This window comes from Symphodus melops (genome assembly GCF_947650265.1).
Source record: "Symphodus melops genome assembly, chromosome: 17".
NCBI lineage: Eukaryota > Metazoa > Chordata > Actinopteri > Labriformes > Labridae > Symphodus > Symphodus melops.
In genome coordinates this window covers 949,644-977,447 of record NC_136707.1, presented here as the reverse complement: position 1 = coordinate 977,447, position 27,804 = coordinate 949,644, and the positions used below count along the sequence as shown (strand labels likewise).

The window sequence follows — 27,804 nt, the reverse complement described above, 5'->3', positions numbered from 1 at the left end:
TCCTCTTCCTCTTTTTTCTCTCCTGTTGACTGTTGTCATTTTTAGTTTTGTGAGGCATCAAGGGGCCCCCTCCTGGTCTTTGGCCCCAAGCAGTTTCCTGCCTTGCCTTTTGATAAGCAGTACAACACATCATTCCTTTACGAACTTCTTAATATCCCTAATTTCCTTCTGTTTTCTTTTACCCACGGCACACTAGAGAACTGAACTTTTTTTAATTTTTTTTATTAAGGATTAGCTCATAATGCATCACTATGAATTTGTCTCGGCCTGAAGTCTGCCGGCTCCTCATTTCACAACGATCTCTACTTCCAGCCAGCGGGTCTCGACTTTACAGTCTATGGTCTCGACTGGTGGGTCGGGAATGTGTGGATGGAAAAAAACCACTTGTGTGCTTCTGCCTGGTTGGAAAACCTCCAAAACTTGAGTTGCGATTTGCACTGAGGAGTTGGTGGTGGGTCCTGAGAGGATGGAGGTTATTGCAGACGCAAAAGGCCCCTTTTTTCCCCCCCCCTTCTTCTTCTGTGACTCCGTTCAGAGTTGTCCTGCTTCTTCAGGCACCGCTCTCATCCTGATTCTGAAATTTGGACGTAATGTTATACCTCCCCCTAGTGGCTCAAAGACCTTCCTACACAGGAGGGTCATCTCAAACATACAACACAAACCTCCAAATCACTGTTAACTTTGAAGACGGGCGACGTGTTGAAATGTAAACAAAGACGACAGTTTCATGTCAGAAATTGAAATCACATTTATTGTTTGTTTGTTCTCGATTGTTTCACCTAAAACTTAACCCTTTGTGTACAGTACACATCTTTCTTCAACTGCATCTTTTTCTTCTTTATCATTATTGTCTCATTTTGTTTTTAAACACACTCTCTCTCTCTCTCTCTCTCACACACACACACACACACACACACACACACACACACATCAGCCAGTTACACCAGCTGATTTGCTCTCAGGTGATCTTAAAAGGAGCTCTGATGCACCCACGTCTGATTGAGTAATGCAGTCAGAGGCTGCAGCATCTTTAAACCCTGTGAATACAGACAGGACCAGACGACAGCGTGCACCGCAGCGCTCTCCTTTTAACACACCTTTTTTTTTTTTTATTGTTTTTTTTTTTTTTTTTTTTTTAGAGTCCTTCGACACCAGGACATGACAATCACATTCAAATGTTTTCCTCACTCTCAGCACCAAAGTTTCAGCTCGGAGAAACTAACAGGTGAAAATAAAAAATACTCTAAGATTCACCTTGCAGGACTGCAAATACAGAAATGCACAGAGCAATAAAAAATACAGAGCATCAAAGGTGGAAATCAAATCACAATAGAGGAATTAAGATCACTTCTTTTTTAACTACCTCTGCTAATAGAAGTGCTGATGGCTCTACTAGCATCAACAGTTTCTTAAGTACATGTAGTTATATATGTAGCTATATTCTGTAGAAGGGTTCGGGTACTGTTGGAGCGAACATGGAGCAAACTTTTCAAAGTGGTCAGCCTACGTGGACCCTTCGGTGAGAGATCAGTAGAGGGAGGATATGAAGACAGACTCCGGTCTGGATACCAGAGGGCAGACGTGTTTCTGCGCCTGGACTGACAGTTCTCCCGTTCACTTTGTGTCCTTGTTAAATTGGAATAATCCTAAAACCTACAGTAACAACGCGAGTCCCGTTGGAGACGCTCCGGTCGGCAGAGTCCGTCAAACTCCGCGGAGCGACGCAGAGGTGCAGCGATGCAGATCTGTGGAAAGTCGTGGGAACTCGCTGATAGCTGTGCAGAGTTCCCTCCACCGTCAGGTCCAATGTAAACAGCTTTTACAGAGGCAAGACAAGGAAGTAAACAGAGTCTTTGGCACATCCTCACACACACACACACACACACACCGCGGGATGCATTAAAGTCCTGATCACACGACACACACGCAGACAGACTCCTGTGTTTAGTTCACTTTGAGCGAAGGAGACGTCTTCCTAGCAAGCAGTTTGACTTCTGTCTTTCTCTTTAAAAAGGGGAAACAAATGCACATATTCTATGTACACACACACACACACACACACACACACACACACACTCACACACACACACAAACACAGACGCACGCACATACCGTGCACCTTTTGACCTATTCTCAAACATTCTACGTTAGCTTTAAAATGACCTAGCTTACCACATTCAGATGCATAATAATAAATAAATAATAGTTTGGGTTGAAGAAGGCAGGAAGATAATGGCAACGATGTGAACACAAACATGTGTGAAATGTGGGACTTTGACGGTTTTTATGGCGCCGTTTATGTAAAAAAAAAAAGAAGCAGATCAAAAGACACAAGCGGAGCGCGGCGTGCTGCAAACACGAGTCTGCACAGACGAAGTAAAACCATCTTATCTCTACTGATTCTACGGGGAAATGTAGCGTCTGTACGCGGGGTTAGGTTTGAGTATGTAGCTCAATTAGCAACAGTTTTAGTGTATTGACCAATCACATTGCAGCAAGCTTTGGCGTGTGCAGGAAAGAGTTCAGATGAAAGATATCTAAGCTCCCACCACGTGAATCTGACCACGATTTATTCATCTCTATGAACAGAAACCTGCACGCTCATAACACGTCACACTTCCTGTTTAGCGACAAAGAGATTTTTACTAATCTCTTAAAGGTCACGTATGATTCTCCATGTTCCTCTGACTCTAACATGTCTGTCTACAAACCCTCCAATCATGAGAAAAGTCCATCCTCCCCGTCTTCTGCCTGCTCCACTTTTCAGTAAATGTGTGCTCAAACAGGCCGTTTGGAGATTTTCCCTTTATGACATCACAAAGGGCAGTAGCCCCTCCCCCAGGTGGGTGACACTCCCACAGCTAGGTGTTTGTTCTGCCCTCTGAGTCTGCCTTCTCACCGTAAACAATAGGACATGGAGCCAGAAAGCAGCGAGTACACCCGAGCCCTTCCAGAGAGGGGGCGTGGCCAGACACAGCTCATTTACATATTTAAAGCTACAGACACACGACTGTCACTCGGCAGGAAGTCGCTAATCGCAGACTACGCAGGAAATGTTTGAGAAGTTGGCGAACGTTTCTAGAAATAAATCGTGGTCAGATTCAAGCTTCAAGGTTTTGAGTTTTGTTTGTTTATGATGGCGTGCAAATATAAGGTTCTAAGGTATCATTAGGTGCTTTAAGCTACATTCAATCTAAATGTACATTTGGGGATCACTATTACATTATAAAGTTAACTAAGGGATGGGAGGGGGGGGTTCCCTTTTTGGGTGTGCTTCCACTTCTTGCTCCTTACACTAGTCAGGTTAGGCGTCTTCAGATTTGGCCCATTTCAAAGGAGGCTTCAGTCAGTCAGTGACGACGTCATCGTTAAAAGTGCCGGTTTTTTAAAGTCTCATCTACGAGACGAGCGTGGTTCAAAAATGGACCTTCACACACTGCAAAAGCTCTCCGCGTCCACATTCACAGACGCGTCCGGATAAACATCTGATTTCAAAAGACGACGAAGCAAAAAAGAAGAATTTTAGAAAATCTGCCATCAGGTAAACAAACTTTACCCGAGTGTCCTGATACGAGAAGTCTGAGTCAGAGCCTCATGCTGCGTTCAGGTTCTGCTCAGAAGTTTACGAGTCAAGTCCGACTTCAGCGTATTCTTGGATTTCAGTTCAGAAAGTCTGAAGCGTCGAAGCTACGACAAAGAAGAGGTCGAAACGAGAATCTGAATCAATGAAAAGAAAAAAACCATTCGAGAATCGACGATCAAAATCTGACGAATCAGGTCGGACTTCATTGATCGTCAGTAACTTGGGACTGGTCTACACTTTGGTGAACATTTCATGCCCCGTATGCAGTAAAAGATGTTTTTTGTTTTTATATCTTGAAATGAGACGTGTCTCCGGCCTCGTCAGCTGAATGAGACGTTTTCTAAGGACACATTTTTAAGGAGAAATTCCACTCGTTGAGATTTGAGTTTTTGCAGTGTGAGAGGCTCAGGCCAGAACGAGCAGTATGACAGGAATGTCAGGAGTCTCAGAGGTCTGAGTAGGGAGTATAAAAGGGGGGGGGGGGGCACGATGTAGTGAAAAGTCAGAGGAGGAGGAGGAGGAGGTGAGATGAAGGGCTACATTAACGCTTCAATCAGCCAGTGAAATGTTCCCATCGTCGCCCCGGACATTCAATCTAAACAAGGCAAAAGAAACAACAGATCATTGGTTTCTTCTCGTCTCCTAACCTTGGAACTCGTCTGACAGTCGTCCGTCCCCGGTGCACAGGTAAAGCTTGGGAGAGCTTCGTTCCCATGGTAACGGGACTTAGTAACAGTCTGGAAAAGCTGCTTCAAAAAAAAAAAAAAAAAAAAAAAAAGGTGCTCAGAGGGCTCTTTGGAGGGCGAGCGCTCCTCCTCGACGAGGCTCCGCGAAGGCCAGAGGAAAGAAACGGATGGAAGAAAAAAGAAGAAGGTAAAAAGAGCGCGGTGGTGGGGGGAGGGGAGGGGGGGGGGGGCAGACTCAGATGGGCTCACACGGTCTGGGCGGGGAGGGGGAGTGGAGCTGGAGAAGGGCTGGGCTGCTCCTCAGAGACCTTTACAATCTTCGTGGCAGTGAAAGGTGGAGCGGACTCGGAGGGGGGCGTCGGGGAGCTGCTGTTGGGAGCCGAGGTGCGGGTCGGGGTGGAGGTGATGCTGGAGGTAGAGGTGGAGGCCTGGACTGGGACGGGGTCTTGGGCCGGGGCAGGGGGTCCAGCGGAGGCTTCTTTCGGAGCAGCAGGCTTGTTGTAGTTCATCTTGAGGATGTGCTGCTGGAGGTGTCTGATCCAGTCCTCCTGCACCGACAGCGGGCCGTGAAACTCCACCTCACAGAACCTGAAACAGACGGAGCAGGGCGACTGAGAGCAGCTCACGACCTCTGCAGACCTCTTTATTCAAGGGTGATGAGAACTACTGGAGGAATTACAAACATTTACATGCAGCGCTAACACAAACTGATGCAGCTGCAGGATGTGATCAGACTTTCTGTGCTGCAGTTATTTCTGAATTTAAGCCGTCGCTCGTGCTGCCGGGGAATCCCAAATGATTCACTGTTCTCGATATAGAGCAGAGGCAACTTCAAGTGGAGTGAACCCAGAGGGGGAGGGGGGGGGGGGGGGATTTAACAACTATTAAAAATATATCTAGACTGCCCTGAATGTGTGTCACTCACCGGCACTTCAGGGTGTAGAACTTCCCCACCAGTTTGACCAGCGGGTAGGAGGGGGGTTTGGGCACCAGGGAGGGGACGGTGCCTGTGCGGGGGGGCTTCGGAGGGCCGCTGTCCCTCTCTGCTCCGTCAGGGAGAGACGGGTGCTTCAGAGGTCGACGCTCAAAACCTTGAAACAGAAGAAGACACCAGAGGAGTGTTAGCCTCTTTTTTTATTCAGCTAGCTTCCGTTCTTAATCGATTCTGACGTTCTGTTTATTTCCCACCTTCACCCAAAGAAGGACACGCGCCGTGCTCTCACGTACCTCTGGGCAGGCGGACGTTGAGCTCGCTGCGAGCCACCTGCGCCTGCAGCGGGAGGCCGCCTGCGAGCCGCGAGGGACTGCGAGTGGCGAGGTCGGAGCGGATGAGAGCGCCCTGCAGGCTGATGCCAGCTTGGTCCTCGGCGGTCTTGGAAGAGCTGTGGCTGAGCTCACGGCTCAGCGGACGCACCAGGCCCACAGCCAGAGAGGAGGGCCAATGGGAGGAGGAGGAGGAGGAGGAGGAGGAAGAGGAGGAGGCCTTCTGTAACCACAGGAGGACGGAAACATCAGAGTTAACCACGCAAAGCAAAGTCAAGTCGTTTTAACTTCAGCGACATCCACAAGTGACTTTCATTAAAATAATCAGGAGATTTTTTTTTTTCAGATCTGAGCGCCGTCATCCGTCGTCTTTGTTCGTGCGTGTTGATTACACGACGGCGTCACATCGGCGTCTGTGAGTTTACATTGTGTTTAGGCTTCACACACACACACACACACAGCGCTCTCCCTGTGTTCCTCAATTTACACCTCTGCGTCGCTCAGATTGAAGGCGACATGTCACAGGTGCGAAAAACGACGGCTTCAAACAGCAGCCTGACCGCTGTGAATGACTCATTTCCTGCTGACACACACACACACACACACACACACACACACACACACACACACACACACACACACACACACACACACACACACACACACACACACACACACACACACACACACACACACACACACACACACACACACACACACACACACACACACACACACACACACACACACACACACACACACACTCTGTATGTGTGTCACCGCTCTGCAGGGAAAAGGTGAGCGTGACGCAAATGCACCAGAAAGAAATCCAGCGGGGGGAATAAGAAAAAGAAAAACGTACATTTTCCTCTATCAACAGCTCGCCATGATTTATCTCGTTATGAAACATAAGCTGCCAGGCACCCCGGTTACTATGGCAACTATCAAGTCAATCGCCGAGCTGCGCTGGCATCTCGTCCCCTCGGTGGTGTAAAGAGAGCAGAATCTACAGTAATGCTCAAAGCTGTGAGACAACACGTCTGAAGCTTTCCAAGACACAAAATGTCTGTCGAGACGCCAGCGCAGGCGTGATGCATCCGCCAGCATGACGCCTGTTAAAAGAGTGTGTGTGCGTGTGTGTGTGTGTGTGTGTGTGTGTGTGTGTGATCCTGTATTTGACTGTCTGCGCTCTGAGGAAACTCCACACTGTGCCAGAGTGTCAGAGAGCAGAGATAACGCCGCGTAATAACAGCGCCCGCTCTGACCTCAGGCTCTGCACTCAAGACGGATTACCTGCCCACTCGCTCGCTCGCCCGCTCTCTCTCTCCTCACCTTCTTCAGGCTGGAGCGGCTGCCCTGCATGTAGCTGCGATGCATCTCCAGCACCTTCTGCGGCCGGCTGCGCATCCAGGCGCTGAGCGTCTCGATGGGCGAGCCATTCACGCACCACTCGGTCACGCCGAACTGCCGGAGGTGCGCCCGCGCGTGGCTCGCCAGGGCTTTACGGTTCTCGAAGAAGAAGCCGCACAGCTCACAGCTGGGATCTGACAAACACCGGAGGAGAGAGAAGAGTCAACAAAACAATATTACAATCCCTCTAAATCACAATGTTTGCAACTTTTTCAACCTATTATGTAAGCCCCGCCCCCTCCCAGCCCCGCCCCCTCCCCTTTATCAACAACTCCATCTTTAGACTTCCTTTCTTTCCTGAGAGGTTTAGTACGCTGAAAACGGTTCAAATGTTCTGTGCAAATCCACTTCCTGTTGTGATGTTTTAAAAAAAAAAAAAAGTTTCAAAACAACTTTTTTTTTTTTTTTTTTGCTGTCAGACGATCCTGGAGGGACGGCGAGTAGAAGAAAAAAAAACCGGGCATGCAGGACTCACCCTGGTGTCCGTGTTTATCCGGGGAGGGTTTCCTCTTGTAGGAGAAGTCATGTGGCACCGGAGAGAAGGTCTTCACCTGATGCGACGGCGAGCGGCCACTCTCTGCTGATTGGCTCTCCTCGGACAGCGCTCTTTTTCCCAGGGGAGACATCCTGGAGAAGAACTTCCCTCCCGACGTGCCGACAGACATGAAGCTCTGTTTGTGGAGCCTCGAGCCGGACTGCAACAAACTCAGGGGGGATTTCCTGTACTTGGAGGCCTGATAGGCTGAGGCGCCGAGACGCTCCAGGCTGCCGTAGCTCGCCGTGCTCTCCCACAGAGGACTGCTCGCGCCCTGGCTCGACTCCTTCTTCACCCTGTGGTCCGAGAGGGAGGAGGGGCCGGCCCCTCTCTTGTGCATGACCTCCCGCAGGGTGTCGATGGGCGAGCCGTTCACCGTCCACTCGGTGATGCCCATCTGACGCAGGTGGGAGCGGGCGTGGCTGGACAGGCCTTTACGGTTCTCGAAGTATTCTCCGCAGAACTCGCAGCGGATGTCCCGCGTGGGCTCCACGTCGTTGGACATGGCTGCGGAGGAGACACAGAGGAAGTCAACGACAAGATTTCTGCTCCATAATTATAATTTTATAATCACTTCACTAAACCGAGCGAGTTTGCCCCTCCCAAATGATTTTGGATTCAGATGTAATCCATTCTTAATGAAGCCCCTCCCCCTTCTCTTTGTTTCTAACCCGTAGTGAAAGACGCAGCGGCGTGGTTACCCAGGTTGAGCGGAAACACGCCGTCAGAGCCGCTCCACCCGAGGGCTTCCCCGGAGAGACCTGCTGATCTCCCCTCGGCTTCGGGCGCCGTGACCTCCAGCTGCACCGGCTCCGGCTTCAGCTTCAGGATCAGCCCGCCGGACGCCGCCGCCGCCGCCGAGCTGATTTTAGACACAGAGGGCGCAGGACTGGAGGGGCGAGCGAAGGCGAAGGGCAGGCGACCGAGGAGGGAGACGGAGGGCGAGGAGGAGGTTGACAGAGGCGAGCGAGGAGGAGCGCCGGGGGAGGACGACGGAGGAGTCTTCAGAGGTTTAAGAGGAAGAGCGCAAGGCAGGCCCCGTCTGGTGATGACCTCCCGCAGGGTGTCGATGGGCGAGCCGTTCACCGACCACTCGGTGATGCCCATCTGACGCAGGTGGGAGCGGGCGTGGCTGGACAGGCCTTTACGGTTCTCGAAGTATTCTCCGCAGAACTCGCAGCCGATTTCCTTTGGAGGTTCACCTGAGAGAGCAGGAAGTGAAGCAGAGTATTAGCTCCTCCCACCCCGCAGCACGATATTCATCAGAACCATCTCGATTAACCTCAGTGACCGATGAATTATGGTGCTCCACACCTCACAGCCTCACTTCTCAAACGACCCTCACAGCTCCCGTTTTTTAAACGCCTCCCAGTTTTTTTATAAAAAAAACACATTTTTTAAATTTACGGTTAATTTGAATTAAACAGCGGCAGCGTGCGTCCCATGTAGCGAGGCTATGCTCTTCGCGCGGGCGGCCCGGGTTCGCTCCTTTCCCGCATGTCTCTCCCCGCTCTCTCCCTGATTTCCGGCTCTATCCCCTTTCCTCTCTATCAAAAAAGGCAAAAAATAACTTTATAACTTTAATAAAGCGCTCCTTTCCCTGAGTGTGACAGACACGGAGAGCTGCTTGGTTTAAATCACAAATCGCAAAAACTCTGATCTTACCCAGTTTAATTTTTCTACTATAAAAAAAAAATAAAAAAAATAAAAAAAGTCTAACTTCATTTTCTAAGAGCCAGATTCACCAGAGAATTTCAGAAGGATGTTATAAATCCAGCTAAGTAAATGGAGAAGTGAAGTCAGACTCCCTCTGGGTTTGTTGTTCTCAGATCTGTTTTCACACTGACATGTCTGCTGGGTGTCTGGAGCTTTCAAATCAAATCTACTTGCAGCGGATGGTTCTGGTTCTGGTTTTGGAGGGTCTATGATGGTGAAGAGAACTCACTGTGTGGCAGGGCCATGAGCTCCCCGCTGCTCAGGCGGAAGACCCGCATGGAGGAAGATTTGAGACGCTTGGCAGGCGGGCCGAGTAAGGAGGAGGCAGAGGTAGCTTTGGATGTGGACCCGCCCCCCTCCGTGGTCACCTTATACAGGAGGGATGAAGAGGAGGAGGAGGAGGAGGAGAGGTTCAGCAGGGGGGAGGAGTGCTTGGGGGAGACGAGGCCGCGCGGTTCAGTGTGGTTGTCCAGCTGCAGCGAGCCGGCTTTGTGCTTGAAGTCGTCGCTGTCCATGAGCTGGTGCAGGAGGTCGATGGGAGAGCCCTTGGATTCAGAGTACTCCACGCCGAAGTGCCGCAGGTGGGCCCGGGCGTGGCTGGATAAACCTTTACGAGTCTCGAACCAGGCGCCGCACAGCTGACACACAATGTCTTTGTTTGGATCGACCTCCAGAGCTGCACACACACACACAGGGAGGCAGAGGGTTTCAAAAAGGACGCTACACATATTTAAGAGAGTCCGACACTTTAACGACCTTTAAAGGTCACATGACGCAAATTATTCTCCTCCATGTTCCTCTCACTCGAACATGTCAGTCTACAAACCCCCCAATGAGGAGAAAAGTCCATCCTCTCCGTCTTCTGCCTGCTCCACTTTTCAGAAAATGTGTGCTCAAACAGGCTGTTTGGAGATGTTCCCTTTGTGACATCACAAAGGGCAGTAGCCCCTCCCCCAGGTGGGTGACACTCCCACAGCTAGGTGTTTGTTCTGCCCTCTGAGTCTGCCTTCTCACCGTAAACAATAGGACATGGAGCCAGAAAGCAGCGAGTACACCCGAGCCCTTCCAGAGAGGGGGCGTGGTCAGACACAGCTCATTTACATATTTAAAGCTACAGACACAGAAACAGCCTGTTCTGAGCAGGGCTGAAATAGAGGGGTTTATAGACATGATCAGATACAGGATCAGAGTGGATTTACAACAACACAGGAGGAGCTCTGACACTTACTGAGGTTGAGAGGAGCGTCATCGTCCTGCGGCGCCCACAGCGGCTTGGTTGTGGCGATGGAGGAAGAGAGGCTGGAGGTCAAACTTTTCATCCCTCCAGCCTTGTGCTCTGGCGAGCGCAGGGGGGAAGACACGGGCAGCAGAGAGGAAATGGGCGCTTTCCTCACCACCGAGGGCGGGGATCCAGAGTGAGGCGGGGCCGGAGAGGCACCTGGAGAAGGCGTAGGCGTGGACGAGGAAGAAGGGGTCGCCGATTTCGCTGCTTTGGCCAGGATGGAGAGGGGGATGGGCTTCTCGTCCACGTCCATGTCGTCTAACAGCTCATCTTGCTGAGGAACGCTCGGGGAGGAGTTCTTGGCTGATCGGGGCGCCACGAGAAGCGGGCTGGTTTGGCTCTTGATGTCTCGCTCTTTGGCGATCTGGTGCAGGAGGGTGATGGCGGCTCCGCTGTGCTCTGCAACACCGATGCCCAGCCGGCGCAGGTGGTAGCGGGCGTGGATGGACAGTCCCCGCTTGGTCTCGAACCGAGCTCCGCACACCTCACACTTCAAGTGGACTACAAGAGACACGAGAACACCGGATTATTCAAGAACAAACTCGAATCCTACATGTGAATATTTTAGAGTCCAGCTCGCTGTGATGTCATCAACAAATCGCTTAAAGCACCTCCCCTTTAAGTTCTATTTCTCCCTGACAGACAGAAGTCGTGGGCGTGGTCTTCCCGGTCCAGGAAGCCACGCCCTCCGTGGACCGGGAAGGCTGAAACCGAGCAGTCTCCGAAATGAGACGGCGTGTGATCTACGGAGAGGACTTCCTACTTGCATCACTTCCTGTTCGGTCTCCTAGCAACCGTCGACGGCGTTCGGACTCGACACATCAGTTGACATTTTTCTCTTTCATTTACACGTTCAGTTTTCATTCACTTTCTCGGCAACTTTTTTTAAACTAATCTTCATAAAACGGAGCCGTCACAGAGTGTTTTTACTATCGACGAAAGAGCGAGAGCTGGAGATGCATCTCCAACTGTTGAATGGAACTTCTGTGCAATGCATCATGGGAAGGGAAGCGAGCAATGGATCCAATCGTAGGTTCCTCTGCATCATCGGAGGGGAGCGACCTCCCATGCAGATGTCCTCCGTCCCAGAGGACATTTCACCTCACTTACCCTCCTGTCTTCACCCGGTCTGCAGCTACACGAGCGCTCATTAAATCCTGAACACATTCGTCTACCTTTCCCCGGGGAGCGTCCCCCCTCTCTGATGTCTGTCATCACGCCTCATCACCACCCCTCTGCTCACTTCTTCTTCTACTATTCCCCCACGGACAGCGACGATAAGCCTCTGCTGTGACAAATCAGACCCCTTGTCAACACTCGGGGGTCAGCGCTCCCACGTCTCTCCTCTCACCCTCGGTGTTTGCATCGTCCCCAGGAGACGGGCTGTCTGAATCCGCGCTGCACAGCGCTGTGTTCCCCGCGCTCACACCGTCCTCATCCTCTTCGTCTGCTGTTCCCTCCTCCTCATCTAAAATTAAAATCAGACCACATTGTTTTTTAACATTTGAGTGACCATGGCAAATAAATCACCTGGAAAAAAAACCCGATTGGATTTAATTCTTCAGCTTTTTGTTCTGAAAGTAATCTGAAGTCTGTTCTGAAAACAGGAATTTAAAACTAAAAGAATCTCCTGCTCACGGTCACTTTAAACTTCAAGCTTTTCATGCACCCAGTAATGACTAACTTGTCCTAAAGTGCAGGAAAGTGGGACGTCCACTCCTGCACAGTGACAGACGCACAGACGTGGGAACAGGAAGGCTGTCAAGTCTGAAGACACGGTGACGTTTCTGCAGCTTCGATTAGTTTGAGAAAATGAGCTCATTTTAAAACATCGATGAATGTTTAGATGAACCTTAAACAATGTTTTAAAGATAAAACATCAATACAACAAAAGCAAACTACAAAGTGTGTGTGTGTGTGTCTGTGTGTGTGTGTGTGTCTCTGACTCGCCCGTCTCATGAGATAAATGTTGTTTTTTTAAAGGGAATTAATCAATCATTAAAATCATTGTTTTTTCGAGAAACAAAAAAACAAAAGCAGAGAAAAAGAACCATCGATCAATATCAATATCGATCAATATCAATGCAGCAGCAACAAGAAGTCTGAGGTGGCCAACATCGGCTCCTTTCGATTATTAATCGACAATAATAATTGCAGGTGAATTCTGGAAAAACCTTTTTGATTGCACAAACACATCGTGGTTGTGTTTGTGTTGTTGAGACAGCGCTCTCCCTCTTTGGGTTTGATTTGGTACAAGTGAAATAAATAATAAAGGTTTTTGTTGTTTTAAAATGTGTAATTTAAAATAAAATAAAAAAAATAAATAATAATAAAAAAAATAAATAATAAAAAAGTCTGAAAGCGTTGAACATGTTCACACTGATTCTTCATCACCTCCCAAAATCAGATGAAATCAAAACCCCGGGCTGTAATAACAACACGCTAAAACCTCTACTGTGTGGAAATGCAGATGGAAATATTACCCTGTCACACACACACACACACACACACACACACACACACACACACACACACACACACACACACACAAAGGAGTGATAATTGCATACTATATGAAACAAACATGGCAGTCTCTGTTCCCCGCAGTCTGCCATTCCTGGGACAAAAGTGCCATTTTCTGCGACAAATCGTTAAATCAAAGAGACGTGCAGGAGACAGACAATGGTCTCTGTGAGGTGGGCGTCTCTGCGCCTGTCACTTCATCTCCTGACTGTAAAAGAGCAGCCTCATTACAACACTACATCCATGATCACTATTAATCACAACACGAGCCGCACTTTAGAAAGGCTAAAGGGGCAAAAAAAAAAAGCAAGCAGCAAGTTGACTTTCTCCTCATCCAGGAGGAGGAGGAGGAGGAGGAACCCGGACCGACCCCACACTTCCGAGTAAAAGTGATACTTCGATTACTTGGTTGGTTGATCCCGGATAAGTTGTAATAAGATCACCGACTATCACTGCTTTCACTGTCTACAAAGTGAGCGTGTCTCCAGGAGGATCCAGCTGTTAGTTTAGTCTGAAAACAAGCTGAGAGGCGAGCACTTGAAAGCACAGCGTGTCCTCTATCAAAAATCAAAGCTCAGTAAAATGGCGAGGATTGGGCAACTGGAGGTAATTTTTTTAGAGATCCTGCAGCACTGGAAATACTGGACGTCATCCCCCTCCTCCGACATGCACAATAAAAAGCTCGCAGGCATTATTAAAGAAACACAAACTATCACTACATTAATCACTAATCACTACTATCGATCCGCGCGCGCCACACGGAGACTCACATCCAGTGACCTGCTTTCTGAGCCTTTGACACGCGTGACACGGGCTAACCTGCGTTCATCTTCTTCACGTGCCCTGCTCTCACATATTTCAGGTTTTTTTTTTTTTTATGTTTTAATGGCTACAGTCTGGCTACAATGAGGAAGAAGCTGCAGCGCGAGACGCACGCAGCGCGAGACGCCGCCGCCGTGTGATCCGAGGGCACGCGGTGCTCAGGAATTACAGCGCGCGGTACTCACCGGTCCGCAACCGCAGTGCATCGGACTCCCCGGCAGCTGAGGCCAGACAGTTTTTTCCGCTATTGTTTGGGTCTACGGGGAGGTGGAAGCAGCCATTTTGCCCCCATATGCACCGCTAAGCTAAGGCGTGACCAATCGAGTGGAGGCGGAGGTTGGGATGAATGCACCGAGTGCCACATCTACCATGGGCACGAGGGACTCTGTCTCTTTCTTTCTCTCTCACTTACAAACACACACACACACACACTCTCCCCCTCTCTGTTAGAGCTGGTTTACACACCATCCTGACACACACACACACACACACACACACACACACAGAGCACAAAAAGAGAAAAGCCCTTAAAACAACAGTGCCAGCTTCCGAGCTCACATTTTTAAACTTCTTCATTCCCATTGTCTGCTGCTTTCATCCATCCAGCCAGGTGTTTAAAACAAAACAACACATCATGCTACCAGACTTTTTTACAGAACCTCGGCACCTCATGTTGGGTAACTTCTTGATTTCGTTTTCTCCTGCACGCCGTCTCAATTTCACAATTATGTTGGCAAAGTTTATTCTCTCTCCTTCAGGCAGCTTTTGGTGACAAACATGACTGAGGATGTGATATTTTAAGCTCTGTGATATTTTTGAAGATACTACACACATGACTGGTTCCCAAAGTAAGGCGCCACTCAGAGGGCGGTCGCCAGACCCGAGGAGGAGGAGGAGGGGGGGGGGCGACATGCCCGTCCAGAAAAACAAATCAAAGTTTAAAATCACTGGTGGCCAAGTGGCTTTAAAGGCTTCAGACCTCAAAGCAGGCACCCGGGTTCAAATCTGCCCTGTGGGGCCTTTACTGCACGTCATCCAACTCCATCCACTGTCTCTCCGATAAAAGGCACAAAAAGTAAACACACGCAGCGACCTGCAAAACAGCCAATAAGCCGCATCACGACGTTCCTGATTAAAACTCACCGTCAGCGTTCTCCTTCTTGCAGCGCTGTGGAGACGTTTTTGAAGAATCGTCAGGAGCGCTCAGCGTCCTTTCACTCGTCTCCCCCTCGAGTTTTACCTCAATGATTCCCTCCGCTTCCTCCTCCTCCTCCTCCTCGTCCTCGTCCTCGTCCTCGAGCTCCTCCTTCGGGGGAGCCGTGGGCAGGACGAGGTCGGGCCTGCTGGAGAACAGCTCCCTCAGGATGTGGATGGGCGAGATGGTGACGTCCCAGTTGGTGATGCCGAAGTCTCGGAGGTGGGCGCGAGCGTGGCTGGACAGGCCGGCGCGGGTGTCGAAGCCAGCGCTGCAGAACTCGCAGTGCATGACGCTGAACGTGTCCGGGTCGAAGTTAGCAACTGTGGGACAAGATTTAAAACGATGAGAAAACACGGAGACGCTCAGACGCGGCTGAACTGAAGCTCGATGCTGACCTTTCTTCTTCTTCTTCTGGTAGGAGAACTTCCTCTCGATGGCGTTGACCTCCTCGGGGGAAATGAAGTGGCGCACGTTGTAACTCACGCCCACTCTGTTCAGGTGTCCTCGGACGTGATTGGCGAGCCCGATGCCGTTGTGAAATCGATCGGGGCAGTAAGGGCATTTCCTCTCCACGCTCTTCACGGCCTCGGCGTCCTCGTCGCTCTCCTCCTCGTCTTCGTCCAAGACGCCCTCTGACAGGAAGCGCCGCACGTTCTCCTCGTCAACGTCGTACTCTTCCTCCTCCTCCTCCTCCTCCTCGATCTCTGCAGGAGCGGCGGCACGGTTTCTCTTCCTCAGGAAGAAAACCTTCCCGTCTTTCTTCAGTCGCAGCTCGTCCCGGTCGCTCGCAGTGCGCTCGGCAGGGAGCGATAACGAAGCACTCCGCTCGGCTGGACTTCCATCTACAGAGACAGAGAAGTCAGAGAAGTGAAACTCGAACCTTCAACAACGTGCAGAGAGTTTCTCTAAAGAAAGAAAAGACTCGTCTCTGATCAGGTTTAAGAGCTTTTCTTAAAAGACGAAAAAACCAGTTACAGTCTGCAGTAAACCATGAAACGATTTCTAGTCTTCTAACCACTCGAAGCGCTTTCAAGAAGATTTGAACCCGTGTTTGGTGACGTGTGGAACGTCTGCGTCGTCTCACCTGAGTGCGATCGCGCTCGGGCGTGCGGCTCCACAGGCGACTTCTCGTCTCGTTGGGAACTTTCTGCATCCATCTCTCTGCTCTCATCTTCTCCGTCCTTCTCTGCCTCTTCTTCTTCTTCTTCTCCATCACATCCTGGAGGCTCATCTTCATCTTCATCATCATCATCTTCGTCGTCTCGGACTCTTGGATGGAACTGGACCAAACCGGTCCAGGTCTTCCCTCTGCGGCTGAAGCTCCTGTTCCGAACGCACCTGAAGACGGCCTGACTTGCAGGCGGCGCCGCGGTGATGTCTGTGATGGTGCAGTCCTCCGAGTCGCTGACCTCGGCCCGGCTTGGAGCAGAACTTACATCTAAAGGAGTTTCACATCCAGAACCGGAGAGACGGTCCGAGTCCAGGCTGCGTTTTAAAATCCGCGCGCACACTTTGGACCTCGAGCGCCGGCCGCTTCCTTCCACCTGCGGTCCCCCGACCTCTTCCTGGTGAGCGAGCTTCTGGTGCTCCCTCATCAGAGTCTGACTCGAGGTCTGGAAGGCACAGAGACCACAGGACAGGGTGCAGGAGGACGGGGGCGGGGCGGCGGCGGCGGCGGCCTTGGGAACAGGTTTTTTCCTGTTGTGAGTTTTGGCGTGGTTTGCGAGCGCTTGCGGCGTTCTTGTGCTGAAGTGACACTTGGTGCAGAGGAAGCGGCGCCGGGCCTGCGCTGCAGCTCGAGCTGAACTGGGAGGCGTTGCGTCAGCGAGGAGAGCAGCTGGATCCGCTCCAGATGGAGAAAGTGGGGAAAGAGGTGGAGACGTGACTATTTCTGTTTCTGACATTTTGCCTGGAAACGAGGCCGCGGCTGCGTCTTGCGTAATTAAACGCTTCATCGCCTTCAAGCTGAAGTTCTGAATCTCTGGAGCGGTCCCGTTTTGGTTCAGTTTCTCAATCTCCTCCAGGATCTTCAGACGGGACTCTTGGTGCCGCCTGTGGTGGTCTGCCAGCTGGAGGCGATCCGACAGAGTCCATCCACATTCGACACAGTGAAAGCAGCCGGAGCCTCGTCCCCCGTCGTCCTCGCTCTGACGGTGCTCGACCATGTGCTCCTGCAGGTGCTTCTGCTTTCTGAAGTAAATGCTACATTCGACACAGGTGAAGATGTCTGTGCTCTGCACGTCCTCGCTCTCTCCTCCTCTGTCTCGGAATTTAATCGGTTTGTCCACCGCTTCAAAATCCTCAAAATCATAAACCCCTCCAGCGGCGTCCGTCTGAGCCGAGTCCACAGGTTCCTGGTCCTGAGGACTCGCTCCCGCCCGCCTGCCACTCGCAGGCGAAGTGCGTTTCAAGGTGCCCAGTCCAGAGAAAGGCCTGAGCAGGACCCTCTTCTTCCGGCACCTCTGGATGAATGTGCAGTGAGCCCAGGGTGCAGGAGGGGGGCTCTCAGGGTCCGAGTCTCCAGGGAAGCTGTACACATCCCTCTCAGGCTCCTTGGGCCTCTTGTCTTCCTCTCCATTGTCTGCCTCCTCCTCCTCCTCCTCCTCCTCCTCCTCCTCGTCTGCTTGGCAACCTTCCTTTGGTTTAACTTTGGACAGAAACAGCTCGGCTCCCTCAGATACATTCCAGACTTTGCTGTCTGACACTGTGAAGAGAAAAACGGGCAGAACGAGAGAATCAATGAAAGGAGCCTAAAAATAAACCCGAAGCTATCGAGTGCACTCGCAGGTTCTGTTCCCTCCTTATGCTCCTTACGTTCTGTTTGGCAGCGCTCTGATGTGTTTGGCTCGTCTGTCTTTGTGCTCTCCTCTTCCTCCTCCTCCTCCTCCTCGTTGTTGTTCCGCTCCGCGGGAGCCGGCGAGTCGCTCTCGCTGTGCGTGAGCGGCCATTTTTCAGGTCCTTGGTCCTCGTCGCTGTCGAGCCTGAACACGGGGAGAAAGGCAAAACGTTGAGTCAGCGTGGACGGCTGAGACGGGGGACATGTTGTTCCTGGTTGTCATCGGTAACCGCTGGATGGACTGTGATAAATCTCTGTCATGATATCGTGTCGTGGCCCAGCGGGTTTATCGTTTTCTTTTGTACCATATTTGGTCGTGTCGTATCATTAAGTGTTGTGCGATATGTTGGAATATTTGATCCTAAATCTGCTTTTTTTTGGGAGTCTTTCCCATGTGTACTGCTTCCTGATCTACCCTGCACATTACAGCCTCAAACACCTTCCTCCTCCTCCTCCTCCTCCTCCTCCTCTTCCTCACCTGAGTCCAGAAGAAGGAGATCCCGGGCTGTGAGCAGCTAGACCATGAGGGTTAGAAAAGTGCTGTAGCTCCTCCTCTGACACAGAGCAGCACGCAGAACACACAACCACAGCAACACGTGACTTCACAGCTTCAAAGTTACAGTCATAAAAACAGAGAGAGAGAGAGAGAGAGAGAGAGAGAGAGAGAGAGAGAGAGAGACTACATGCAGACAATCAGGAGAAATGTGCAACAGGTTCCTTTGGAGGCGTGCGTTACCATCCAGTGTTTCCCTCTCGGAGTCAGAGTCCCAGCTGAGGGAGGAAGGAAAGGCCGAGGACCTGAACCGCCCCTGTGCGCCCCTCCCCGGGGGGTCCGCGCTCTCCGTCTGCTCGGGGCCCTCGTCTCCGGCCGGGGCCCACGAACGTTTGGCGGACGTGGAGCCGTCATCGCTGGCGTCTGGAGAGCGTGAGGACTGAGATGAAACACACACGAGGCTTTAGTGAGACGTTGGCGTCACATCAGAGGAGGGAGGACTCACGAGCGGGGTGAAATGAGCGCTTCGCTTGTGGTTATGATGTCACTACAGTCTGACAGCGAGCGCCGCCTCTCCTATCTGCACGGCCTCGCTGCTCACTTGTTGACGAGGTCGATTTGCAGCACGGTGCATGTTGGGAAGTGTCCTTGATTTTATCTGTGTGTCTTCCTATTGTCACTGCTGTTAGCCTAGCTGCTAGGAGTCTGTGTCATGTGGAGCTCTCGTGTACGTTCATTCAGAAAGACTTTAGATTTGCACGTGTCGTCCCATACCACAGATTGTGCAGCTTCTTTGTGTTTTCTTACCTGTAAGGTGCAGCTGAGAAAGGTGTCCGGGTTTTGTGCAGAGTCCAGGGCTGGGAGCCCATAGCTGGTCCCTGGGGTGTGGGGTCGCCCTCCTGGCTCCATGGTCCCCCCCCAGAGATCAGTATGGAGTCCCAACTGGTGACCAGCCGGCCCTACATTGTGCTGTCTCCTCCTCTTCTTCTGCAAACACCAACAAAACAAAACCAAAAACAAAGTTTGCAACGCCTTTAAAGTTTGAATCCTCAGCTAACTCAAACACTGCATGCAGGATGTGTGAAGAACAGCCTGCGGATTGGAGAGAAGATTAAAAACGCACATCAGCGTTACACAAGTGTCACATCTGCAGAATGTGTCGCGCTCTGGATGTCCTAGGTATCTTTTCCAGCGGTGGTTTTCAGGCTGTCTGACCTATTTCCTCAACATGTCTGCTCTTAAAGAATGAAAACAGAGCGCACACATGGTTACATAAATAAGTGGCCTTTAGAAATCAGGCCCATGTCCTCTCCTGCTGCTGCTGCCCCTCTGAAGAAGAAGCAGCAAAATACCCGGGAATCCAGGTGTCCCTCGGGTCTGTGTGTCCTGGAGGGGGGGGTGGGGGGGAGACGAGGCTCTCATAGATCCGCTGTCCGTCAGCTGACTGGAACAACAATGCATCCACGCACGGTGCATTTTGAACCCAAAACGCCCTTAAAAATGCAGCTTTTTTCAAAGTGCACATACTCACAGAGATCGGCCTGGTTGGTTTTGCGGGTCGCAGAGGAAGCAGGCTGTTTTAGGCGCCCTTCGTCATAGTTTGGGGGACGGAGCTGAAGCTTCTTACGCCCCGACACGACGCCCTCCCTGCGGAGGGCTTTCACCGCTCCCGGGGACAAAGTTGCTCTTCTAATCGCTGCTCAGGTTTCGTGCATGGATCCCTGGAAGATGCCAGACAGAGGACTCCATGTTATTTGGCTTGCAGGCACGCCACGGCTCTGCGTGCGTAACGTCAGCGGGGAGGGCGAGCACAAGAGTTTGGAGTGAACCAAGCAGACAGCTCCGGGAGAAGTTCAACTTTTACTACTGCTTTGATTTTATTCGCATTTCCGTGACGTTACGCGGATTTACGTGACAACGTTTGAATTCTGACGCGTTTTTATTTCCGATGATACTTTTCCTCTTTGTACAGAACAAGATGAGTTGATCACAATGAAAACGTCTGATTTTTTTTTTTTTAATGACACATTAATTTTCTGTAATCAAAAATAGTTCAAACAGTCACTTATAATGTACTTTAATTCTGCAGAAGCCTTTAATCCCACACGTGACCTTTTTAAAACACGTGTTTATTAAAGATATCACACATTTATCACTGGGGACAACATCAGGACATTCGTGCTCATTAATTGATAATTAGGATTTAAAAGAATCCAAAAAGATGCACATTAATAATATTATATGTTCCTCTGGCGCCCTCTACCGGCGACACATTAAACTGTTTATATCAGGGAGGACACTTTCCTCAGCTCTAAAGGAATAACACTTTAAAAGGAAGAAACAACTACAGTGGAAACAGAAAACATGCATCAGCGTCCAGACGAGCTAATTAAAGCTCTCATCTAAAAACACGGACAGTGGTCACGTGGTCACGTGAGCAGGACGCGACTAAAGCATGTACATGTATTCTGAAGGGAAAGATTCAAAGCTACAGTTTAATCTGGATTGCAGCAGATCACATCAGACAGGAGACACACGGGCTGTGGCTCAGTGTCTCGTCTCCCAGCCGGAAGGGGTTCGATTTCCATCACCTGCAGACACGTGCGATGTGTCTAGTATAGTATATAGTATAGTTTAGTTAGTTTACTCTTCACACAGCAGTGAATGTGTAAGCGTGACCTGCAGTGTTAAAGCCTCAAGTCCGAGGAGTCTTTGAATGTGGGCCCTAAATCCTTCTCACCACCTTTGGATATAAACTTAAACACTTGATAAATGTTACGATTTCAATCAATACCTGCATCCGAAAAAAAGTCCCTGTGGTCGAATAGAAGCACGAGCTGTCATTTGTGTTTCACACAAGATACAAGAAAACCATGAGAGCAAACGAGAAGGACAAATATTTATTTAGAAGTTTTGCTTTGTCCTTAGTTCCTCTTCGTGACAGGCAGATCATTTTTGTTTCTTCACCTCCTGAAAAGAAATCAAACATGAAATTAAAAGTTGGGACGTTTTTAATATGTCAGCATGTCGTGCGTCTCTCCTGCGTACCCCGAAGTGTTCCCAGCCTCGGATCTCCTGGTAAAGAGCCTCTCCGGGACAGGAAGTGTCCACCACCTGTCTGTGTCCCTGCAGGGTGAAGTTGGCTTTCAGCCGCGGCCCCTCATGGACAGCACAGGACGCCAGCTGATCTCGCACCAGCGCCATGGAGTGCTGGGACGGCAGGCTGGAGGTGTAGTCTCCGATGAAGGACACGCCGAAGCCGACGGAGTTGTGTCCGAGCGTGTGGGCTCCTTGCACGTGCCAGCCTCGGCCCTCGTAGATGTTCCCGTCAGAGCCTGCAACGAAGCTTCAGGAGCACACCGGGTTTGACACTGTGAGTTTGGATCAGCTTTACTGTGAGGTCAAAATAAGCTGCTAATATTTCTTCTGCATCGGCTCCCTGTAAGATGTAGAACAACATCTACAATGCTTTTTTCTCATCTGGGCACCGTCATGTCTGTGAGAGCCATGTTACCTGTCTGGAAAATTAAAAGTGTGGGAGGTGGAACTTTAGCTTCAGCTGCACAGCCACCTGTCTGTCAACCCAGCCAAGCCCCGCCCACAGTGAGTGCTCGCTCATGTTTGAAGCTGTGTGTTGTCACCTGTAGCCGATGTCGTCCCAGCCTCTGTCGTCCTGGTGGAAGCGCTGCATGGAGCGCATGTCCTCAGAGCACTGATCGAAGGTGAGACAGGGCTGTCCAGGTGTGGACGTGTGGTGGATGAACATGAAGGAGAGAGGCAGAGACAGGTTGGTGGGCGTTCCTTTGTATGGCTTCGCGTCCCACATGCAGCGAGGGATGATGGGAGGGCAAACTGAAACACACAGCAAATAGAGGTTAATGTTCACGTTTGTAAAGATGATAGACTTGATGATAAACTCCTGCTCACCCATGTAGTTCTGAACAAACTCTCTCATTCCCTCTCTCACCGCCGCCTTCAGCTGCTTCTTCTCCTTCACCTCCATCTTTGATCGCCCCAGCAGTCTCCTCTGCTGCTCCACCGCTCTCACCACCTGCCTGCTCAGCACAGAGACCTCCACCAGCGCTCGGAAGTTCTCCCTGCGCCGCCGGCTGATGAGGCGAGGGGCCTCGTCCATGCCTCTCCTCCCCAGCAGGTGGCAGTAGTACTCCTTCAGCAGGTCACTTAGCTTCACGGGACGTCGAGATCTGTCAGAGAGCTCCATCCCTAGAACCACGCCGTCCATACCGCCGTTGATCTGAGCGGTGGTGAGCAGACCGGGGCTGTCCAACAGGGTGAAGACTTCCGGGGAGGAGACGTTGTTCCAGCAGCCGTCAGGTCCCAGGAGCTGCTTTTGAGGAGATCCGTTTCTGTATGACTGGTTCAGATCTTTAGCCAGAGTGAGCTGAACCAGCCCCCGAACTGACCCGTTGGACCTGGACGTGAATCCAGCTTCCAAGCCCAGGAGGAGCGGCGTGAGGGCGACCGTGGTGCCGTCAGGGGTCAGGACCACGCCCTCCTCTGCAGAACCTTCCGTCACTCTGTGCTGCACGGCCCTGCTGACGGACGCAGAGAGGTCAGGGTTCAGCTCAGGAACACCAGAGTCTGCATCACCCAGGAAGAACTGAATGAAGGCATCGTTAAGGCCTGCTGCCCGCCGCAGACTCTTCAACACTGATACTGGTTCTGATCCAGGGATCCCGTCCTCCACCTGCTTCACCGCCGTGATGAAGTCCTCCATGTGACGGGAGAATGAAGCTGCAGATGAGAACATCAAATCATCTCTTCAACGCTGCACAAGTGAACAGGTAACCTAGGAGGCGGGTTTTAAGCCTCCTGACAAACCGTGACACGGCGCCCACCTGTCAATCAGCTCAGCTACACGCCTTATTGTGAATAACTCTGATCCTTCATCCAATCAAAACTGCTGAGTCATCAAAACATTCCCCCCCCGTACAGTGTGTGTGGATGGAGACATGAGCTAATCACACCTATTTGGTTTTTTGAAGCAGGCTGTAAACATGTTCATGTCTGCTGTAAAAACAGGCTGTTTGAATGGGTGTGTATGTGACTTCCTGTGCTGCTGCAGCCAGCCTCTAGTGGACACTCCAGGAACTGCAGGATGTTACTCTTCTGCATCGGCTTCATTTCACAACACAGGAGTTTTCTGCTTGGTAAAAACCACTCCCATGTGCAAATGATCAAAAATGATATTAAAGCCATATCAGGAGCAAGACATAAGAAATGATCAACAGAGGAAAAGTACATTATATCTCCGACAGTGTGATTAAAGGAGGTCGATTATGTCGAGGTATTAGAGCGCTTAAAGGTGAGGCAACTGAAAAATAGGCAAAAGAACTCAAATTAACTGGAAGGATCTTTGAGCCAAATGAACGACTGACCGTAGGAGTCGATTAACTGGGGACAAAATATAAAGCTGACGTCATGCTGCGTGTGACATGTAGACGATAAGGACGTGGAAAAAACAAAATCCAAACAAATTACAAAAAAATCAAAATATTACAAAAAGAGATTAAAAAAACCCTCAATATCTTCCCCTCAGACAGACTGTCTAAATATATGAACTGAATCCTAAACATGCTGTAGTCTAAAGGAGCAGATAAAGTCATGAGAACTGTCTTTACCTTCTGCACAGGCGCTGACACAAAGCAGCAGCAGAGCCAGGACGTGTCTCCAGCAGCTTCTCTCCATCCTGAACCTTCAGCTCGAGAAATCTCAAACTGTGCGTCCCCTCGTCTGCCGCCTCTCATTTATAGAAGCTCCCACGCAAAGAACGTTTCTAATCTCATGTAGACGAGCTGCGGATACGCCTGTGGTCAGTCTGCGCGTGGGAAACGGACACCTGCGACGTGAGCGGAGCGGAGTCTTTTGACCTCGCGGCTCAAGGTCTTCCCGTGTACAAACACCATGTCGGACAGTTTTGAAAAATTCTCAAGTTCTGCATAAAATCTCAGTCATGTCCTGTGTGCGTCTCTGATGTGCTGCAGTTTACACAAACATCCTGGGAATACAATCTGTCACTCTGATGACATGCTGTTCACATCACTGGCAGTCCTCTGTGTGGCAATAAGCATGTTGGTTTTCAAGTTTAGAAAATACACACAAGCAGGCTGCAAAGCTCGGGAAGTTCCACCACCGTGACTCACTTTGTGTTGCACAGACGGAAGTCTGTCTTCACGTTTATTTGTTTGCCCTTTTAATGCATGTCCTGTTTCTGTGTGTTAATGACTATGTTGTAAATGTCACGATGAAGAAGTGCGCAGATTGTGGAGACCAAACCTCCCAGTTTAATGCACATACAGCAGGGTCATGAGGACGAGAACGGGAAGTTGGCCGTGAGCTGGAAAGTACATTGCAGAAGGTTGAACATGCAATTTGCAGACTCTCAGAGATCTACATCTGTAGTTACTGCAAAACACTCTAATCGATAGATGATGGGAATTCACAAGACAAAAGGGAACACACTGATACTGAGAGTGACATGCATGACTAAAGAGGTTTACATTTGGGTAAAGTTTGTTTTTCTCGCCCAGTGTTGTGATGAGTGCAACTGAAAACAACAATCAGTGTTTTATTATTAATTCTGCATTTTATTTAAATAAAGACATTTTGGACAAAACATAAAGACAATTGCACAAAAACAACGTAAAAAAAAAAGGTGCATGAGCAGTTTTATGATTTTTTTTTCAGGAAGAGATATTAATGAAATAGTCAAATATTTCCAAAAAATGTTCAAAAGGTATGAAACATTGTGAAAAACTATCAGGAATCAAATAACATGTTGAGTTAATTTAGGGCTGTAAAGTGGCTGAATCTGATTTCTTTTATGTCTCATTAATTCGCATATTGCGTATTTTCGTAGGTGTCCTCCGGCCCGGTAGGTGGCGCTGTGTTTGTCTTTATTCGGTGTGAATTAAAACAGAAGAAGAAGAAAAAGATCCTGGACTGAAGCTTTCTCTCTCTGGGTTCGTTCATCTTTAAATACATCTTTTAAATTCAGTGAAAGTGTCTGAATGTTTTCCACATTCGTCGTGCGTTTTGAAATCTGCGTGTTTCCGTTTTCGTCAGAGCTCGCGCAGAGGTTCAATGTCAGCGCGTGCGAGCACTTTGGCTAAGAAGCTAACGGCTAATAACGATCAGCTGATCAGGTGTGGTGCTGGTTCTGGTTCTTCAGACTCTCTGTGAGCTGGATCTGATGTTAGAAGGATTATTTTTTAAATTAATACACTACAAATTACGTCATTAGTTTAGCTAACAGGCTAGCTTACAACAACAACAATCAGTCACTGTGTCAGAATAAAATAAATAATACATTTCTGTTTTATTAATCCCAGCGGGACATTCGGTTGTTGTCGTTGCTCAAAAACGCAGAACAGAAGTAAAGAAATAAAAATAAAACAGAATAGAGTTTTTGTGTAAGTCAGGTTCTTGTTTACTTCATTTCCGGTTATTAAAGGCGTGTTAACCCTTTATAATCTAAATGATATTTAATATAACTGTATGCTATTATTAAAGTGATCAAAGTGAGTTTGACTCTGTCCTGATGTTTCAAGAGAATAAAAAAAAAACAACTAAAGAGATCATTGAAAACATGGAAAACACAGGAAACATGAAACACAAAACACAGGACATAAAGACGCTACACAAATTCAATGCAGGCTGTCGTAAAGTGAGTTTATGTGTGTTTTCTCATGTTAAACAGTAGGGGAGTGTTCTCTGCCTTCAGTGCATGGAGGGGGGGGGGGGTCTGTGTGTCCGAGGATACTAACCTTACACTCTCTCTTCCTCCTTCCAGGAGAAAATGGACACGCGTTTCACTCGAGGGAAGTCCAGCATCTTGGAGCGGCCGTTAACTCGACCGAAGACGGAGGTCAGCGTGAGCGCGTTCGCCCTCCTCTTCTCGGAGATGGTGCAGTACTGTCAGAGCCGCGTGTACTCGGTGACCGAGCTGCAGACTCGTCTGGCTGACATGGGTCAGAGCGTGGGAGCCAGCATGCTGGACGTGCTGGTGCTGAGGGAGAAGAACGGCAAGAGGGAGACCAAAGTGCTCAACATGCTGCTCTTCATCAAGGTTAAGGAGGTTATATTTATATTTCATTTCGGAGCTGAGTTCATGTCGTTGATGTTGACTTTTAACGGGGGGGCGATTCCTCTGCAGCTCGCCGTTTCTTTCTTTGCATCCATGAAAATCTTCACGAGGCAAGTGCTGGTTTTTTTCCAAAACATTTCGGATTCTCCAAGATATCAAGGGAAGACATCTCTGAGATTAAAGCCCTTCTGACGGGGTGCGAGGCACATCGATGTGACCCTAAAGGGTGGAGCTATAAACTCTGCACTCTGCTGATTGGTCGAAAGAATCGTTGTCATTTCTTGTGCAACGGCGGTAATTAATATATATCCCGTGGATTTCAAGGGAGGAATCACAAGGCTGTTTTATGTTTTCTTTATGTAACTAATGTCGTCCATCGGGAGATGTAGCCCCACCCGATGGACGACCTTGGAGGCACAGACGACCTCTGCAGGACGTCCTTCGTTGTTGCCCTTTTTTTTTACTGCATCGAGATTTTCTTCTTTGCTTCTTTATTAGCGGGCGACGTTGATGTTTCGCTTACAACCCGCCTCCCATGTCGTGGTGCGGCTTCCCCTCCAGCAGCACCTTTAATCATCTTTGTTTTAACGTGGCGTTTCCTTCCCTCCTTCAGGTCAACGTGTGGAAGTCGTTATTCGGGAAGGAGGCCGACAAACTGGAGCAGGCCAACGACGACGACAAGACGTACTACATCATCGAGAAGGAGCCGCTGATCAACGCGTACATCTCCGTGCCCAAAGAGAACAGCAGCTTGAACTGCGCCGCGTTCACCGGCGGCATCGTGGAGGCCATCCTCACGCACAGCGGCTTCCCGGCCAAAGTCACGGCTCACTGGCACAAAGGCACCACGCTGATGATCAAGTTCAACGAGTCGGTCATCGCTCGGGACAAAGCTCTGGACGGGAGATAAGAGGCTGACGAGGGCGGCTGATTGTTGACGCGGTGAAGAGAAATCCTGCTGCACAGAACCGGACCAAACTAAAGCTGCACACGAACAGAATCTTAAACACACACACGTCGACTCGTGCTGAAATCATCCGGAGTGTGTGCCGCGCTTTAGGCCAAAAACAACCCTGCAGCTCGTTGATTCTATTAAAAAACGTGGAGTGAAGAAGTGATCGGAGCGTCTCTTGTTTCTTAACTGTAAATAAAAATCAGCTATGAGATATACGGCTAACATTAGAAAACGTTGCATTCATTTTTATCTCCAAGTTTACTTCCTTCTATTTGTGTCGTTTTATTTAATGTGTGTGTTGACTTAGAGGAGATGACAAAGCAAAAAGGGTAAATAAATGAAAATACACCATGAGATGTTGTTTGTGATTTATTCTGACACTTAAACAGAATACG

At 49.7% G+C, this 27,804-nt stretch overlaps 3 protein-coding genes across 6 annotated transcripts; 1 reads left to right on the top strand and 2 right to left on the bottom strand.

Annotated features, from left to right (window-relative positions):
• Nucleotides 1-730: 730 nt before the first annotated feature.
• LOC306837816 (protein Wiz-like) lies at nucleotides 731-20,204 on the bottom strand. 4 transcript variants are annotated; one of them, XM_079365629.1, is made up of 17 exons: nucleotides 19,875-20,204; nucleotides 19,155-19,334; nucleotides 18,591-18,786; nucleotides 18,333-18,408; nucleotides 17,833-17,999; nucleotides 16,103-17,722; nucleotides 15,414-15,860; nucleotides 14,964-15,338; nucleotides 11,813-11,943; nucleotides 10,422-10,965; nucleotides 9,423-9,869; nucleotides 8,179-8,679; nucleotides 7,418-7,984; nucleotides 6,865-7,076; nucleotides 5,497-5,755; nucleotides 5,195-5,360; nucleotides 731-4,857 (listed from the first exon to the last, which is right to left on the bottom strand). In XM_079365629.1, the coding sequence occupies exons 2-17, from the start codon at nucleotides 19,254-19,256 to the stop codon at nucleotides 4,515-4,517; spliced, it is 6,153 nt and encodes a 2,050-aa protein (XP_079221755.1). In that variant the 5' UTR covers nucleotides 19,257-19,334; nucleotides 19,875-20,204; the 3' UTR covers nucleotides 731-4,514. The 4 variants fall into 4 exon arrangements, with proteins under 4 accessions (XP_079221755.1, XP_079221754.1, XP_079221756.1 ...); XM_079365628.1 differs by having other exon boundaries at nucleotides 19,879-20,204; XM_079365630.1 differs by having other exon boundaries at nucleotides 10,422-10,976; nucleotides 11,827-11,943; nucleotides 19,879-20,204.
• A 1,024-nt stretch (nucleotides 20,205-21,228) lies between these two features.
• pglyrp6 (peptidoglycan recognition protein 6) lies at nucleotides 21,229-23,118 on the bottom strand (the record flags this gene model as incomplete). The annotated part of the gene is made up of 4 exons (XM_079366556.1): nucleotides 21,229-21,317; nucleotides 21,396-21,693; nucleotides 21,989-22,199; nucleotides 22,275-23,118. 4 exons carry the CDS (start codon nucleotides 23,116-23,118, stop codon nucleotides 21,297-21,299), a joined length of 1,374 nt encoding a protein of 457 aa, XP_079222682.1. The 3' UTR covers nucleotides 21,229-21,296.
• A 2,226-nt stretch (nucleotides 23,119-25,344) lies between these two features.
• Nucleotides 25,345-27,763, top strand: trappc5 (trafficking protein particle complex subunit 5). The gene is made up of 4 exons (XM_079367084.1): nucleotides 25,345-25,513; nucleotides 26,161-26,436; nucleotides 27,068-27,388; nucleotides 27,421-27,763. The coding sequence occupies exons 2-3, from the start codon at nucleotides 26,167-26,169 to the stop codon at nucleotides 27,362-27,364; spliced, it is 567 nt and encodes a 188-aa protein (XP_079223210.1). The 5' UTR covers nucleotides 25,345-25,513; nucleotides 26,161-26,166; the 3' UTR covers nucleotides 27,365-27,388; nucleotides 27,421-27,763.
• The last annotated feature ends 41 nt before the right edge of the window (nucleotides 27,764-27,804 follow it).